This window comes from Pelecanus crispus, chromosome 11 (assembly GCF_030463565.1).
Source record: "Pelecanus crispus isolate bPelCri1 chromosome 11, bPelCri1.pri, whole genome shotgun sequence".
Taxonomy (NCBI): Eukaryota; Metazoa; Chordata; class Aves; order Pelecaniformes; family Pelecanidae; genus Pelecanus; species Pelecanus crispus.
In genome coordinates this window covers 36,304,590-36,321,097 of record NC_134653.1, presented here as the reverse complement: position 1 = coordinate 36,321,097, position 16,508 = coordinate 36,304,590, and the positions used below count along the sequence as shown (strand labels likewise).

Below are 16,508 nucleotides of genomic sequence, written 5' to 3'. Positions count from 1 at the left end.
AAAACACCCCCGCAATCCCACGCTGCCCTACCCTCCCGTACGGCCGTCGGGCGCCCCGCTCCAGCGCCAATAAACACCTCGGCCAGGCTGATCTTGCAAATACTGAAACGGCCGAAATGTCAGCGTCTCACCTGCGGGGAAGGGGTCCGCTCCCAGCTCGTGACGGTTCCCGACGGCAGCAGGAGGGAGCCTGGCCAGGCAGTAAGGACAGACGGAGCCGCGGTGACAGCTCCCACCCAGAACCCGGCTTGGAGGTGCCCAGCGTCAAAGGCTTCGTGTGCGGCTCTGGGCAGCGCAGCTTGTTCTGTCCCAGGCTCCGTCCCCGTGGAAGGCGGGTGACAGCGCTTCCTCCACCTGGAAGTCAAGGCTGGTGGAACCAAACACTAAATATCTTCCTCATACACCGCACGAATGGAATTAGAAAGTACCGAAACCAGGCCGCTAACAATTTCAAATCGATTTTATTTTCTTAAATTGATGTTGTACAATTTAAAGCCCAAAAAAAAGTCACACAAACACACAAATAAAAAAATGTTGACAAAGTATCAAGCATTACCTTATAAAGAACACCATCATACGCTCTCACAAACCTGAAGATACGTGTTTATTAGACTGAGGTTTCTTGAAATCTATTAAAGTCGCTAGACACAAACGCTGCAACAGTAACAAAGCCATGACAACAGCGGGTGGACTACCCTGGCAACTTCAACAGTGGGGGGGGGTTGGTTTTGGGGGGGTGTTTTCTTTCTTTTTTTTTTTTTTTTTCCCTTTCTTCTTTTTGCATACCTTATCCTCTACAAAGCAATAAATATTTTTCACCAAAAAAAGTTGGTTTCACGCTACATGCAGTTAGATAAAAAAGAAAGTCACCAAAGTGATGGCAGAAGAAATCACCTGTCCAATTTGTTTTTTGTTTGTTGTTTTTTTTTTTTTCCCCCACCCCCCCATTTTTGGGGTTGTTTTTTCTTTGTGTGGTTTTTTTTTTTTTTTGTGGGTTGTGTTTTTTTTTTTTTAATTCAAGCACAGTGGCTAAGTTTCAAGTATTGAGAGAAAACATATATATACACGTTTGTGTTTGTGTATCTATATACACGCACACACACATCCTTGTATGTACATACACAAACACACACATATCCAGGGGTTGTAGGTCTGTAAACCACGATTTTTTTTTTTTTTTTTGGAGCAATATATACGTGTGTACGTTGAATGTGGACAATTTGGATACATTCAAGTAATTAAGTACAGCTGGAAGGTTAGTGCTGAGCTTACCACACACACGCACCGCTAAGCCTGCGGCACGGACGCGGAGCCCGGCTGGTGCTGCTCCCTGGCTGGAGGCTGTCGGCGCGCTCGGGGGGCTCCGGGAGGGCTCCGGGAGGATTTGGGGGTCTCTGGAGGGCTCCGGGAGGATTTGGGGTTCTCCAGGCCACGCAGCAGGCGTCTGCATCGCAGAGTTCAGTCCTGGCGCAGCGCTTCCACGCCGCCTCCCCGTGCGCCGCAGCCCTTTGCGGAACCGGTAAAATCCTTTCGGAAGCAGTCTGGGTCTCCTCGGCATTTCTGGCCACAGGCTGGGGGGGTTGGCTGGTTGTTTTTGTCTTGTCTTTTTTATTTTCTCCTTTTTTTTTTTTTTCCCCCCAGGCACAAGCGCAAACGGCCACAGAAGCAGCAGGCTGTGAACGTACGATGCAACAGCGGCCCAATACCGAAGCATTTGTGAAAGCTACGCTTAAAACTTCCCTGGTCGGGGCAATCTGAACTATTTTTCAATTTCTTTACTGGCGTTTCTGCTCTGTGATCAGAAACACCCATGTTGCCAAAGATGATGGCAGCTCCAAAGTCAATTAAGTTGCTCCTGAAACCCTGGTAAAGTATCACACTGAACGTGCCGATGTTGAGAGGGGGGGGGGGGGGGAAAAGCGATGAGGACTTAACCACCGTGTGCAAAATATTTTTAGATCCCCAAAAACAAAGCCTGAGGTTTCGAGTTGCTTTCCAAGGTACTTTTCTGCCCAGCGCTAACCAAATACTGCCACGACTCTGATAAATTAAGACACTCACGCGCGCACGCAGACAGACGGAAAGGCAGCCAGCCTTCCTCACGCACATGCTCACGGCATCCGAAGCCTCAACCAGAACTCCAGCCACTCGCACCCGCAGTCTCATTTGGCTGGAGTCTCCTTAAAAGAAATGCTGAACGTAAAACTGAACACTACAAGATTTCTTTATAAAAAAAAAAAATATGTATGAAGCAGCAAATAAAACTTCTTAAAAAAATGCATTTCCACTTGTAAGTGCGTAGGATCTTAACGCCTGTTCTTGAGCTCTTAACAAGCACGGAGCTTTATACTGACTGTCCTTAAAAGAACATTTAAATAAAAAAAAAAAAAAAAAAAAAAAAAAACCAACAAACCCAAATAAAACAAATCGTGGTACTGCCAGACTGCAAGTCAGCTTTGCCTGGTGCAGAGGAGGAACAGGACAGACTCTGCAGTGCTTTTTGCCTCACGCTCACAAGATACAGTACAGTTAAATACGTACAGTTACACACAAACCATATATATATATATCAATATATATTCACCCTTAGGAATACATATTAATATACGCACACACGTAGTGCAATAAAACAACCAGGAAGCGAGGAAAGGAACAGAAGGAACAGCATTCCTAACAGTCGTGATGTTCCTGGGTTGTTGTGTGATGCAAAGTCAACTTCTCCGAGTTCCCACAGTGTGTAAAGTGCTCCTTTGATTCACAAAGCTAGTGTTTCAGTCCGGGGGGGCCGAGGGCTCCGGGACCGGGGATTTATCCAGCCGACAGCCAAAAGCGGGACAGCGCGAGCGCTTCCTCCTGGCAGACGCGTACCGAGGAGGCCGAGCCGAATGGCCAGGAGTCTTCCGCGTCGATCCCGCCGAGCTCGGGGACCGAGGGAGGGACGGATTCATTTTGGCTGCTTACGAACCCAGGAGCGTTACGCTTCCCGTCGTCCTCCCGTCCCTCCCGCGCGGAGCCATCCCTGCCGGCGTCGCTCGCCCATCCAGGCGGAGAGGCGGCCCGTGCGGGAGACGCAGATTTGCCCAGCAGCAGCGCGTCCCCTGCCTCGCTCGCTTCGTCCGCAGGAGCGACTTCAGCGACGCCGGGGCGAAAGGGAGCACGACTCCCTCCTCTGCCGTCCGGTACGCGCGCCGAGGCATAAACACGGATGAGGAGGGACAAAGGAGAGGAAGGAGGGGAGCCGCGGGTTGCCGGGGAGCTTGAAGATGCCTGGCTCTCAGCTGGGTAGGGAAAAGTACACAAACTGGCCTTGATTTCTGAACGACACCCTCCGACGCCAACTGAAGCCAGCAGTTTCGGCACATCCATTGCCCGCAATGGACACAGCACTGGAATACCCTGTTCTCGAGCAAGAGGAGGCGGCAGCAGTCTCATCCTTCAAAGTGCTGGGAGGAAGCAGACTTCTACCCTTCATCCCCTCTGCCAACAAGGGAAACCTTTCCACATCGGCTACGTCTTCGCCCAGGCCTTTGGGCAGGGGAGCATTTGTGCTCGCTGCAGTCACGCGTCCCCACCGAGGAATCCGAGTCTGTGGAACGACTTCCCAAAACGTCAAAATACAAAACGCATCGAGCGGTTCATCCTCCGGGTCGTCTCCTACTGCCAAAATCGTTTCCCACCACAGCAGCAGGCCCTTGGAAACAAAAGCGATCAGCCGGGGCGAGGCGCGTGAAGAACACCACCGGAGTCAGGCGCAGAACCCCGACAGCAGAGCTGACAGCCTGCGCTCGATGCACAGTTTACCTGGGAGAGGGGGAAAAAAAAAAAAAACAAACACCAAACAATGAAGGAAATCAACTTCTCATTTTCCTGGCAACATAAAGACTACCAGAACACGCTGGAGACTGCAAAAAAGGCAGAACTTCAAGTGGAAGCAGCCCTTTCGGAATCGTTACCATGTACCGGTTTCGGCTAGGTGAGGACCTGGCCACAAACACCACGCTGGGAAGGGACAGGTGGAAGGGCTGAATAATTGGAGATCCGACAACGAAAGCCAGGAGGCGGCAGTTCTGACGCAGGTATCAAGTTGTTATAAAGAACCACCGTCCACCAGGAACAATTTATTCACTTTTAGTTGGCGGAGTGGCTTTTGCCGGCAGGTGAGACGATCCAAGGTCTCCGGTGCCATTTGTCATGGCTCACAACCAAGAGACCGAGCCCAGCCCAGCACGGTCGGTGCCACATTCCCACTGCCTGAGCCCAAGACTCTCTCAAAAGCTAAACGTGCGCTGGGATTCGTTCCTCTCGCAGGAAGACTCGCTGTGTTGCTAGGTTCATCGTTTTACTTTTCAGAAATGAGGAATCGTATACCTGAGATTTAAAAAGAAATGCATGCCCGCTACAGCCTGCCAGAGAACAGCTCAATCGGGGAGCTGGAACACAGGGTGAGAGAGGGAATACCAGGGTATCAGCGGGGAAAAGCAATCTGTTAGATGCATTAACTGTATCTCTGGACAAAAGACGCGCTTTAGGTTTGGTAAGAAGCGGTACAATAGGAACTACTTAGTATTCCCCGTCCGCTCAGCCCTCCCGTTCCACACCCCACCGCCAGCGTCCCTTTGCTCTCCTTCAGCGAGCCTCACGTCAGCTGTGAAAGTCGGCGATAATGAACTGACTGATTGCCTGGGAGCCAGAAATCTCTTCTCTCATTACCTATCCGAGAGCTCTGCCTACACGGACGGCTAGAGCAGGCTGGCAGCGCTCCGGGTGCTGGCCCAAGACACGCGTTTGGTAGCCAGCAGAGGGGAGAGGCGTGGTTTGCCAGCTGCGCCCTTTCCCTTCGGCCGTCGGGGACTGCCGCGGCCAGGCTGCTTCAGCTGTGACGGAGCAGAGCCCAGGCCAAGTCAAGCTGCTCGAACGGACGACAGCTATCCCCCAGCCCCTCTGCCTGCCTCCCGTCGAGAGACGACAGAGGCGATTAAACACCAGCCATAAGGGCAGGGAAAGCGCGCTCCGAGCAAGTAAGGTCAGGCCTTTCCACTCCACACGTGTTATTTGCAGAGCCTGCACCAGCGGAGAACAGCCCTCAACGCAGGGAGAGCACCAGAGAGGTGACGGCTCAGAGCAGCGGTGTCCTGGTTTCGGCTGGGATAGAGTTAATTTTCTTCCTAGCAGCAGGCACAGTGCTGTGGTTTGGATTTAGTAGGAGAAGAATGTTGATAACACACTGATGGTTTAGTTGTTGCTCAGCACTGCTTGTGCCAGTCAAGGACTTTGCAGCTTCCCATGCTCTGCCAGGGGCACAAGAAGCTGGGAGGGGGCACAGCCAGAAGAGTTGATCCCAACTGCCCCAAGGGCCATTCCATACCATACGGCGTCATGGGCAGTATGGAAACTGGGGGGGTTGGCCGGGGAGCAGCGATCGCTGCTCGGGAACTGGCTGGGCATCGGTCGGCGGGTGGTGAGCAATTGCATTGGGCATCACTTGCTTCGTATATCATTATTATTATTATTATACTGTTACTATTATCATTACTATTTTGCTTTATTTCAATTATTAAACTGTTCTTATCTCACCCCAGGAGTGTTTCTCACTCTCACTCCTCTGATTCTCTCCCCCACCCCACCGGGGCAGGGGCAGCGAGCGATGGCTGCGTGGTGCTGAGCTGCTGCCTGGGGCTGAGCCCCGACAAGCGGACGGGGGGGTCCATCTGTCCCTGGGAGAGGAAGCCAAACGATCGCAAGTGCGTAAGAGTTCAGCTTTCACCGCTACGACAAGCACTTGCTGATGAGAAAAATACTTGTCTGCTGCCCTCTCAGCCAGGCCTGGGACTGGGGCACCAGGCAGGCGAGCAGCCCTGTTTCAGAAAACGCGCTGGAAGGAGCCCTCGCTGCGCCCGTCGGCCATCTCTGCCCGACGGCCACCGCAGTTTCACGTTCCCCAGGTCCTCTGGGCAATCGCAGGGATGCTTCCAGCTGGAAACCAAACCCAGGCCCCTGCTGCTGCCAAACCACTTCCTTCAGCAAGTTCTTTCACACATCAAAAGCTCCAACAAAGCCCTAGCAATCGCTCCGCGTGGGAAGCTCTCAAAATGCGGCTCGGAACAGGGACCTGCATTTCAAACAGTTTTCCCGCTGGGAAAGCAGGAGGCCAGGCTGCAAGGAGCTGTCACAAGCCAAGAGATCTCTGCTATGTCCACCAAGATGTAGCCAAAAGGGAAAAAGGACACAGGTACTGAGATTTCTGATCCATGCAGCTAGAAAAACGCCTGTTCTAGCAGGAGAAAAAGTAGAACACTCACATTTATTGATGTTGTCTATGTCCCCCTGTTCAGTGATGATGTTCAGGAGCCCCTCCATCAGCAGCAGGGCCTTGTGGTACCTCTGTGCACAGTCCTCTCTGTGGTGGAACATCTCATCCAGGGCTGCAGACTGCACCTGCGGGCAACACCCCCGTGCCAAGAGGTTACTCCCAGACCAGACTCGGCTCTCCCAGCGCTGCACGAAGACCTCCCGCGCCCAGCCTCCAGAGCCTGCATGCAGCATCGTGAGTAAAACCATCGACCTGGGGGTGCTGGTTGACAGCCGGCTGAACATCAGCCAGCGGTGTGCCCAGGTGGCCAAGAAGGCCAACAGCATCCTGGCTTGTATCAGGAATGGTGTGGCCAGCAGGAGCAGGGAGGTGATTGTGCCCCTGTGCTCGGCGCTGGGGAGGCCGCACCTGGAATGCTGTGTCCAGTTTTGAGCCCCTCAGCACAAGAAGGACATCGGGGTGCTGGAGCGTGTTCAGAAAAGGGCAACGGAGCTGGGGAAGGGTCTGGAGCACAGGGCTGGTGGGGAGCGGCTGAGGGAGCTGGGGGTGTTCAGCCTGGAGAAGAGGAGGCTGAGGGGAGACCTGATCACTCTCTACAGCTGCCTGAAAGGAGGGGGTAGGGAGGGGGGTGGTGGTCTCTTCTCCCATGTAGTTAGCGATAGGACGAGAGGAAATGGGCTTAAGCTGCACCAGGGGAGGTTTAGGTTGGATATTAGGAAAAATTTCTTCACGGAAAGGGTAGTCAAGTATTGGAACAGGCTGCCCAGAGAGGTGGTGGAGTCCCCATCCCTGGAAGTGTTCAAAAAACGGGCAGAGGTGGCACTTGGGGACATGGTTTAGTCTGGTCTACCCTTGATTGGTTTAGTGTGGACTTGGCAGTGTAGGTTAATGGTTGGACTGGATGATCTTAAAGGCCTTTTCCAACCTAAACTATTCTATGATTCTATCTGCTAAGGCCAGCGGCCGGACGCGTTAATGCCCGACGCCGGCTCTGTGCTAAGTCTGTATGGTTGTTACCATTTGCACAGCGTAGCTGAAGATGAGCTTCTCCGCCGTGATGCTGTTGATCCGATCCATGAGTTTCTGTTTGTCCAGGAAGAACCTCTGGAGTCTCATGTTGAGGCAGTGGCAGGATGATACACTGGATTTATAAAGCTCATTCAGCTTCTTCACAACTAGAGTAAAAGGAAAGAAATGTTTTAGGCGCTACTTCAAGCTCTCCCCGTGCCTCCCAACCTCCACGCACAGGACCCCAAATGAGCAACTTCAAGACCACGGGGTTACGTTAAAGCCAAAAGACTGGCAGGAAACTACTCGCTGCACCAACAGGGTCTTTTTCCTTTCCCCTGGCACCTTCACCAGTTACAAGCCCGCACGTGGCAACACCTACACACACGCTTAGTTCACCTGAGGCCGGGTCTATTTTTGTTCCCTTCAGCTGCACAAGGCAGAGAGCAGTTCGCACCGTGCAGGACGTCTCACGCGCCACCAGAAGCAGCAAGACACGTCAGATACAAAGCTGCTGCTGCTTGACGGGTGACGACGTGCCGCGAAGGAGTACGGGACTTGCATGCGGTAGCTGTTGGAGCCGAGTGTGGATGAGCAGCACTGACTAAGCAAGGGAATCTCTCTCCTGGGATTCTGCTGTCCCAGAAAGGAAAGACACTGCTGCCCGTGAAAGGCCACCTCCTTTCCCGAACCACAGCAGCTCATACGGGAAGGTTACGGGACAGAGAATCAGGAATCAAATATGATTCTGAGCAATTAAATAACAATCCAAAACGGCAAGCGATGCCACAGGCTTGAGTCTCCCTAGCTGCACGGCATGATCTACACAAAGTACCGAATACAAACTCCCACCAACACCTGACGAGTATTAACTGCTACGTGCGCATCTGAAAATACCCACGCTGCACGATTTGCTGCTGGGGGAGGCAAATTAACCCATACCACGAACCAGCCTCTCTCAGCTACAACGCAGAGGGGCAACCTCACGTGGCAGCCAGGTCTCGCCACTGAATCTAGCCTTTCCCGGCAGAGATAAGAGAGCAGAGAGCCAGAGAAGAGACAGCCTGGAGGAGGAACGGCTGCTGTAACTCTTCATCAGAGAAAAGGACCGAGGCACAAAAAGGCAACCCTGCCAGGGTCAGGCTGTCGGAACACCTTTGCTCAGAAGGAATTTGAGAGGGAGGTGGGAACCCCAAAGCTTGGGGGTGACATCAGGAGGGTGAAATGAAAAACTCCAGGAGACGAGAGTCAAGAGAGACTATTTAAAAACCAAAAAGCAAACACCACACAACTACAGCAATATTCTCCTCCATGGAATTGAATCGGAGCTCTGAGCTGTGGCCAAATTATCAGGAAAAAAGAGGCTGGCTGCGGGCAGGGACCCTGCCTGGCACACGCTGCCCAAGGATGCTCCAGGGCAGCGTCTTGTCGTGCTTCCCTGCTTTTTCCATACACGCGGGACACAAGAACCTTGAAAACCCTCTTGTCCTCACCGTGCCCTGGAAAACCTCAAGGGAGCAGTATTTTGCGGGGCGAGAAATAAGAACAGACAGCCAAGCCCACTTCCCACACACTGAAGGACAAATTACACTACGAATTTGTAGTAATTCGTAGTAGTAAGCTGCAATCTGCCCTGAAAAGGAGTAATTTATTTGGGCTATGACAACTTTCCCCTTAGCCCGAACTTGTGGAAGATACGTAGCTCAACCCATGTATCTTGCTCCATACTGCCTGCTACAACATATGCGCACTCATCGTATTTAACTTCTATTTTTTTACATCCCATCTTAAGGCAGCACGAGGACTTTCAAAGACTAAGCTCTTTGGGGAGGGCGGCTGATGGGTCACGTACTTCAAGTGCTTCCAAAAGCTCCCCAGTAGCATTAGAATGGTAGTTTTTAAATTTTTTTTTTTTTTCTAATGACTGAATCAGAGCTAGCTCACATCACAAGCCAGCCAGTCAGACGCAAATGTAAGGCCGTAACACTAGCAAAGAAGCGACTCCGGCATTACCAGTATTTTACTTCCTGTGGTTTTGGTTCACTTGAAAAGTCACTGCCAAGACAGGTCTCCATTTGCCAAGTAAGCACTTCCTAGGACACGCAGTGTGTAATTAAGCTGGACTTACGGCAAGTACAAATAAGCACCCGAGATGGAGATGTACAAGGAATCAGATAAGGTACATTCCCCTCCCATTAATTAGCGCTGAAGATTCTCACAGGGGCGTGATTAGTTTTGAGACCTAAAGTCAGTGTGAAGAGAGGAACGTTCCCCTCAGCATGAATAAAAAAAAAAAATAGCCAACTGTGCAAGGGGACAATAAGAAATAAGTCCTTGGGCATACCGGTGGGAGTTCACACTCACTCAACCCCCTCCATACCCTTTGCGACACTTTTAATATTTCAGGTCCTGGGGGCTGTGTGCTCAGCGGCCCCTTACCTTGCTTGACGGTGGAGGAGAGGCACAGCTTGCCAGCTTTGATCTGCTCTATGGCCATCTGCAGCCCCGAGGACAGAAGCTCCGCTACTTTCAGATACAGCACGAGCTGCTCCGCGTAGCTGCAAAGAAAGCACATCGCAATGCAAACGGATCCACGGGACAGCGGTTGAGCGTCCCGAAGGACTTCTGGTACGTAAGGATACGTGGGGTGGGAGGGAGGGACAGAAGACCTGGGAGCTGGGCGGCTCTCTCCTCGGTCCTTACCTCCACTCCCGGCTGAGCAGGCTGATCTGGTCGGCCACCACGCTCTCCTGGAGCTGGTACTCGGACGTCACCGAACCGCTCATCTCGCTGGAGCTGCCCTTAAGGGCGGCGATTTCCATCACGTAGTGGACAAAGGCCAGCGTGAAGCGGAGGCTGCGCAGGATGTCCGTGTGCTCTTGCTGTCGAAGGGAAGCCAAGGTGGGGGTTAGAGAGGGAAAGCTGGCGTGCCAGGGAGGGCTGCTCACCTAGAGCTGTGCCAGCAGCTCATCCCAGCTTACGGGAATAACGCCTGAGCCCCAAACCCCCCCGACACCTCCGCTTTGGGCAGGGACAACCAAACTCAGCCTCAAGCCCGCGCACCGCACCGGTTCCTCCTCCACAGTCATAGCAGCAAGCGACAGCCCCAGGCCAGAAATTTCCAGGCAGCTCCCTGGAGAAGCTGGTGAGACTTGCTCCAAAATTACAGGCCCCCTTCCCGAGGAGGAGCCCAGCTCTGTGGGACTCTTTCAGAAGTCAGCCAGGAAAGGGGAGAGACCATCTGCACCGTGGGCCCGGCGCTGGTTCCCAGCACAGCGATGCTGGCACAAAACGGAAAGCGGGCGTAGATTTCATGAGAGTGACAACCTCCTACGCCACAGAAAACTGCAAAGCGTGTCCCAGCCTACAGCCCGGCCCTCGCTTAGCCCTTGGCCTTTACATCCTCCCAGGTCAGCGCACTGAGCCCTGGCTGAGGGCTGAAGAGAACAGCAAGGACAACCTCTGATCTGCAACTCCTGCCCAGGAGGGAAGAGAGCCCCTCGCACGAAGTGCCACGTTCATTTCAACGTAGTTTCTCCTCTGGTATTACAGATCGAAGGGGACTATCCCATTTCTGGGAAGCTGCATTGCTTAAGTCACTGCCAGCGTTTTTGGGAAGTTACTATTTGCAGAAAAAATGAATGCTTGTGGGTCTACAAAATGAACTGCTGCCTGGGTCAGATGCAACTCCACTGTTTGTACGCTCTCCGTAGCGAAGGGGCTGCAAATACTCAGTGGCTCAGGTCTCTCAAAGGGGGCTGGTAAGGATGTTTCCTACATGAATTTATCAGAAAAAACCCATGCTCAAGTTCTGCAAGCTTTTGTTTTTCCACTCGCTGGCTCAGGCACTTGGCTGCTAAGGCAGCTTTGACTATCTGAAATACAAATCTCTCCTCCCACTATCTTCCCACCTGGACAGTCCAGTACGGTACGGAAGTGTTATCTCCATCTTCCTCTATCTTCTTTCAAAGCAGAGGAGGAACTTGGACATTAAGTAATTGCCAAGTCATACAAGAAGTTTGTGGCAGAGCAGGAAACTGCTGAGATCTTTCAAGTCTCAGCCTGGTGTCTCTAACCACCGCACAGTCCTTCCTCTCTGCTCATACGGTCAGCTTCTATTAATTACGCTGGCGTTTGTGGCCTCATTTGGCATCGGAAGAGTCTTTCCTTCCCTAGCCATCTCTGTATTGTGTTTTTAAAGCACTGCAAAAGCAACTAAAACCTTCCATTTGCCCTGTCTGCACGTAAAGAAACTTTTACAAAAGATGGAAGAACCGCCCACCTGAATGCAACAGCTTTGCTCAAGACAAACAAGGGCGCTTAAACAGCAAGATTTCAACGCCCTGAAGGTACCAGCAGAAATCAAGAAAATCTGCCAGGTTTGCCAACTCCACAGAGCACGAAAAGGAGTCTCGAAATACGCTGTAAAGGTTTTGTGACGTGCAAATGGATTACTGTGCTCAGCGGAAACGATGGCCGAACAAAAATGACTTGTTAGAGCTGTAGAAGCTGAGCTGAGTGCTAGGAACAAGATCAAGCCGGTACGTCCTTCGGACACTTCTCTTCAGACCAGTGTCCGAAGCGGTGGCAGCTGGCAGGGCCCCGTACTTCTGGGACCTCACGCGGGTAGGATGCTCAGTTAAACTCACTGCTATTGCGCTCACATCAATGCTGAAAGTCCCAGCCCTGCGGCTCCGCAGGTAATTAAGCAAACGAATGCAATTCAATGTATAATTGACAAAAAAAAAAAAAAAAAAAAAAGGGCTAAATAAAATCTGAAGGAGAAGAGCAAACCCACTTCCTTAAAACAACGTAGGCATATCTCTGTGGGTACATAGGGGTTTTTAGCAACACCAGCAAAATTCACATAAAAAATTCACATACAAAATTCACACATACAGCCCCAGAGAGCCCGAGGAGGTATCACCAGCAGAGCAGAAACCACGACTGCATCTGCTTCCCACCTCTCCTGCAAATGGGCAGCCTGACCTACATTTCAAATCTCTCTCGGCTACAAATGCATTTGCTCTGCTTCAGCCTGTCTTCAGCCTGCAGAGGAGGGCAGCCTGGCAGCCTTTCAGCTCGCCGATCTGGTTCATCTGTTCTGGTGCAGGATGTGGCGTCCCCCCGTCCCCGTTCGTAACGGAATTGCCAGGTTTACTTTTTTCAGATGCTTTCAGCAGAGGCCGTATCGCTGCCTGGCTCCCCAGGCGCACGCAGCGGGCAGTCGCTCGATACACGAAGCTACTCACGCTCTCAAGTCAGCGAGTACTAACGTGGAGAAATGGTGGATTTTAACCCCGGTCATGGGCTGTTTCACGGACTAAACAGCTTGGTAGCAGGCTCAAAAGTCACTGTGTTAAATATGCCGTGGGCTTTCAAAGGACTGCGCCGGCCTAGCTCTTTTGAAGCCGATGTGCCCCATCCTTGGAAGCAGCCCCTTGGCTGCAAAAATGGAGTCACTCAACCTCTGGATTTGCTTCACTTTTATTCCGCCCTGTTCTTTGCCCCTAACATTGTCCCTGGGATATACCCACCTCCATGAGCGTCTCTTCGGGCAACTCCGGTGCCTCAAATGTAACAGCACCTTCCAGGTTGGCGGTGATCGGATCAGCAAATGTGTACCGGAGACTTGAGGGGCCTTCCACAGCATCCCCACCCGTTCCCACTGCCAAGTGCCTGCCGGTGAATGAGCCTCCAGAACTGAGAGAGCTGGAAGACCCCACTGAAAAGAAAAATAGACAAATGAATTACTGACGATATTAACAGTAGGCCAAGCGTCGCTCACCCAGGAGAGGGGACAATCCTGTAGGATCCAGGATCCTGGCTCTGCTAGGAGCCAGCAACGGGTACTTTGGAGGAAGATGCAAGGACTCTTGATGCAGAGTAACCACTCCCCAACATAAGCTCCTTAGCGGTTCAGGTAGACCTCAAGCAAGACAAGCTCAAGCAAATTTAATACACCTTCCAGAATGTCTGTCATTTATGGAGACAATTCGGAAGCACTCTTTTTGTTCCTCTTTTGTCCAAACACTTTCTGAATCCTGCCATGATATCAGGGGCGGATTTTTATCATACACCACCATAGCCAACTTCCCCGCCATGGATCGGTGTAGTTTGAGCCCTGGTTCCCTACCTTTTACACTATTACTATCACTAATGAGCACCTCTGATAAGTGAGGTTTTTATCATGGTTTTAAAACATCAACCACTTACACGCAAACCAGGAGAGCTTTCCATTACATGCCCTGCACTTCTGCTTCCCCCTCTTTACAAATGGGAGGCTGGCCAGAGAGTAAGTGACTTCAGCCGAGCCAAGACCCTACTCTCAGGATTCAGGAGACCATGTAAGTACGGTGTCCATCAGACGATTCCCTCACCATCATCTTTTCCCCGAATCCACCCTGAGAGCACACTGCATATAAAAGATGGAGAGATCAAAAGGAATTTGTCTCGGAGTACTCATAAAACATTCACCACTTCCAGAGCGTTTGATATCCCCTGACACACTGCCAGAGAGGGATATATGCTGTCTGACGGGGGGATGCCAACACCAGCTACAATACCCTGCTAATCTAATATCTACCAAGGCGATATTCTCCACTGTCACTGGTCCTTCAGAGGGAGATGTTTCTCTTCTACCCATGAATTTACTTTGCTGCCCTACCCTGCCTTCAAAAGATTCAGCAATATAATGCACAACTGATCTGCAGAGAGGCACAGTCTCCTCTCCTCCCAAAGCTCTCTCCCTGTTGGCAGCTACGCTTCAAAGCAAAGCGGATCATCAAAGACTGGCACAGTATTTCCAGATCTTTCAGAGAGAGGAAAGGACCAACAGTGTCACATTCTGGACACCCTGTAATTCCAAGAGGCTGTTTGCAGAAATTGTTATGACGACTCATGAAAAGGCTCTGCCTTTATATCTGTCAAGCGATCTTACTCACGGCTTGTCCAAGCACTTGGGGTGCAGAGTTTCAGCTTGCAAAGCTCCCTTTTCACCATTCCCTTTGTGCATTAACTATACCATAAGGAGTTACTGCACAGACCTAATAAACCAAGCTTGTCAAGCAGCGTTGCTTGGACCGCCTTGACCCAACACTGCGTACGTGCTGTAGGTTCACTACTCAACCGCCTTCTCCTCCAGGCATCCCATCTGAGATCTTGACTGTTCAACAGACCCTTAAGCATCCAAATATTAACCTGCTAAGAACTGCTGCGTGGATCTGCTTCCAAATTGTTATTATCCCCGCAAAAGCAATACAGGAAGTCCAAATTCTCTGTTCGTAACATTTTGGTAGCAGCTAGAGGCCGTAGCCAGGATAGTAACCCCGTTGTGCTACAAGGCCCATCAGACGCTTTGTAAGAGTCTCTGCCCTACAGAGCTTACTCTCTAAACAGACGAGACAAAGAGAGGATTATGGTCCCCACCTTCCAGACAATCAAGGAAGTGAGTGGTTTTAGTTATGATGGAAATGCAAGCCATACCCAGGAGCTGAGCCCATGTGTCCCCCCATCCCAGTCAAGCAGCTTATTCATGGTCACATCCAAACCTTCGCTGCAGTAACTGAGAACAAGAGTCGACTACATTCAATGAGGAACAGCCGAGAACCCAAACAAGCCAAAAATGCAAATAAAAGTATCCAAATATTTTTTTAAACTGGATATAGAGTCCGGCTCCCACACACACTATCCCAAAAGGGCCAATTACCACAGCCTCAACTGTTGGCTGCTGAGGCCAGAGTACTGGCGTCTTAAAATACGCATCTGTCAAGCCGGAGTGCATTTCCCCATTTCCTACTTAAGCAGCTCAGAGCGTAAGCAACACCACTAATAATTTTGCGTACAGAGCCATCCTGGCCCTTTCCTAACGGTACTCATGCACCGAAATTGTTGGGCACGGATGGTCACACTTGTCTTTTATAGCTCATCCAACACCCATGGGGAAAACGATCAGAACACGACACAACCTTTATGTTTCTTGACTTAAGAGCAACAGTGGGTCTATGAACAGCTGCAGCGTTATTCCTGAAGCAGAGGGAAATGAAGTCAAAGAATAGTTTGCCTCTCTCTTCCAGTACTGGAAAACCACTATATGGCATTAGCTCTTGTGCCAGTGCGAACGGTTACCAGCCAGAACTGGGGTTGGCAGGAGCCAGCATGAGAACCTCAAAGGCGTTTTAGACCAGCTGAGCTCTACGGCTTGTGCTCTGAGCAGCCCTCTGCCACCACCAGTGTTCAGCAGCACGGAATTCAGCACATCGCTCTGCCCCCAGGCATTCCCACTGGAACAGGCAGGTAGCTATCAGCCCTTTACCTGAAAACATCCTGGTCCTCGTGGTCTGTGGGGGGGTTGTTCCACTGGGAGGGGATCCGACAGTAAAAATCACTGGGGATGGGCTGGCAGAGCCCCCAGCCCGGGCACCAGAGTGCAGGGTCCCTCCGTAAGCACCTGAGGGAGCTGGGGAGACAGTTGAAAGGTGCAGACTGGCATTACAGGAAAGTTACTCAGAGCACGGTGTGCCTCACCCAGCAGTTTTATGTTCCTGCAAGCTCTCTTGGGAGACAGTGGTTCCCAGCACAGGCCAGCGCTTCCTTTGGAGGCATCTCCCGAGAACACGACCGGGCCAGGCTGGCATGGGCTACGGGACGCGAGCCTGGGCAGCGTTACGCGTTGCTGCAGCTGTTCTCCCCTCCTCGCTTCCCAACCTGCAAGCCCAGGAAGACCCACCCTTGCAGAGCCATTCATATTCGAACCGCCTGGCAGAAAGTCCCCCGCTTCCACGTGTTATCACGTTCAGAAGGGGCCAAAAGAGGAAGCCCTGCCTACAAAAAAATCACACCACTAGCCAGCAGTTGCACAGCACGCATAGCCCACAGACCTTCGAGCGCTCCACAAAAGAAAGCAAACATCATTACACTCCTCACACACGGCAGTCGTTTCCTTTGCCAAAAGCCATCAGAAAAGCAGCCGCCCGTTTGTAGGAGGCACGCAGACATGCTGTCCGCCCCAACCCAGGACATCCTGCCAGATCTGGCTGGCCTCCCCACCTACCTGCAATTTCCATTGGCTTCTCGTTGTTCAGGCTGTCGTTGCTGCCAGCTTCGGAGATCTGTGCCCCAAAGGCTGCCTTCAGAAGCAGGTCAGTGAGCCTGCCTGTGCTCAGAGATCTAAAAAAAAGGACATACGACA

The 16,508-nt window shown here is 51.7% G+C and overlaps 1 protein-coding gene across 4 annotated transcripts in view; it reads right to left on the bottom strand.

The window, feature by feature from the left end:
- Positions 1–3,101: 3,101 nt before the first annotated feature.
- Positions 3,102–16,508, bottom strand: part of ULK1 (unc-51 like autophagy activating kinase 1) — an 85,268-nt gene continuing 71,861 nt past the window's right edge. For 3 of the 4 annotated variants that reach the window (XM_075718154.1, XM_075718156.1, XM_075718158.1), the window contains 8 exons: positions 16,371–16,486; positions 15,633–15,776; positions 12,856–13,043; positions 10,022–10,200; positions 9,758–9,876; positions 7,328–7,485; positions 6,300–6,435; positions 3,102–3,801 (listed from right to left, as the gene is read on the bottom strand). In XM_075718154.1, the coding sequence (XP_075574269.1) occupies positions 3,746–3,801; positions 6,300–6,435; positions 7,328–7,485; positions 9,758–9,876; positions 10,022–10,200; positions 12,856–13,043; positions 15,633–15,776; positions 16,371–16,486 (1,096 nt within the window). In that variant the 3' untranslated portion in view covers positions 3,102–3,745. The remainder of the gene's footprint in view (positions 3,802–6,299; positions 6,436–7,327; positions 7,486–9,757; positions 9,877–10,021; positions 10,201–12,855; positions 13,044–15,632; positions 15,777–16,370; positions 16,487–16,508) is intronic. The other variant, XM_075718155.1, reaches the window with a different exon arrangement.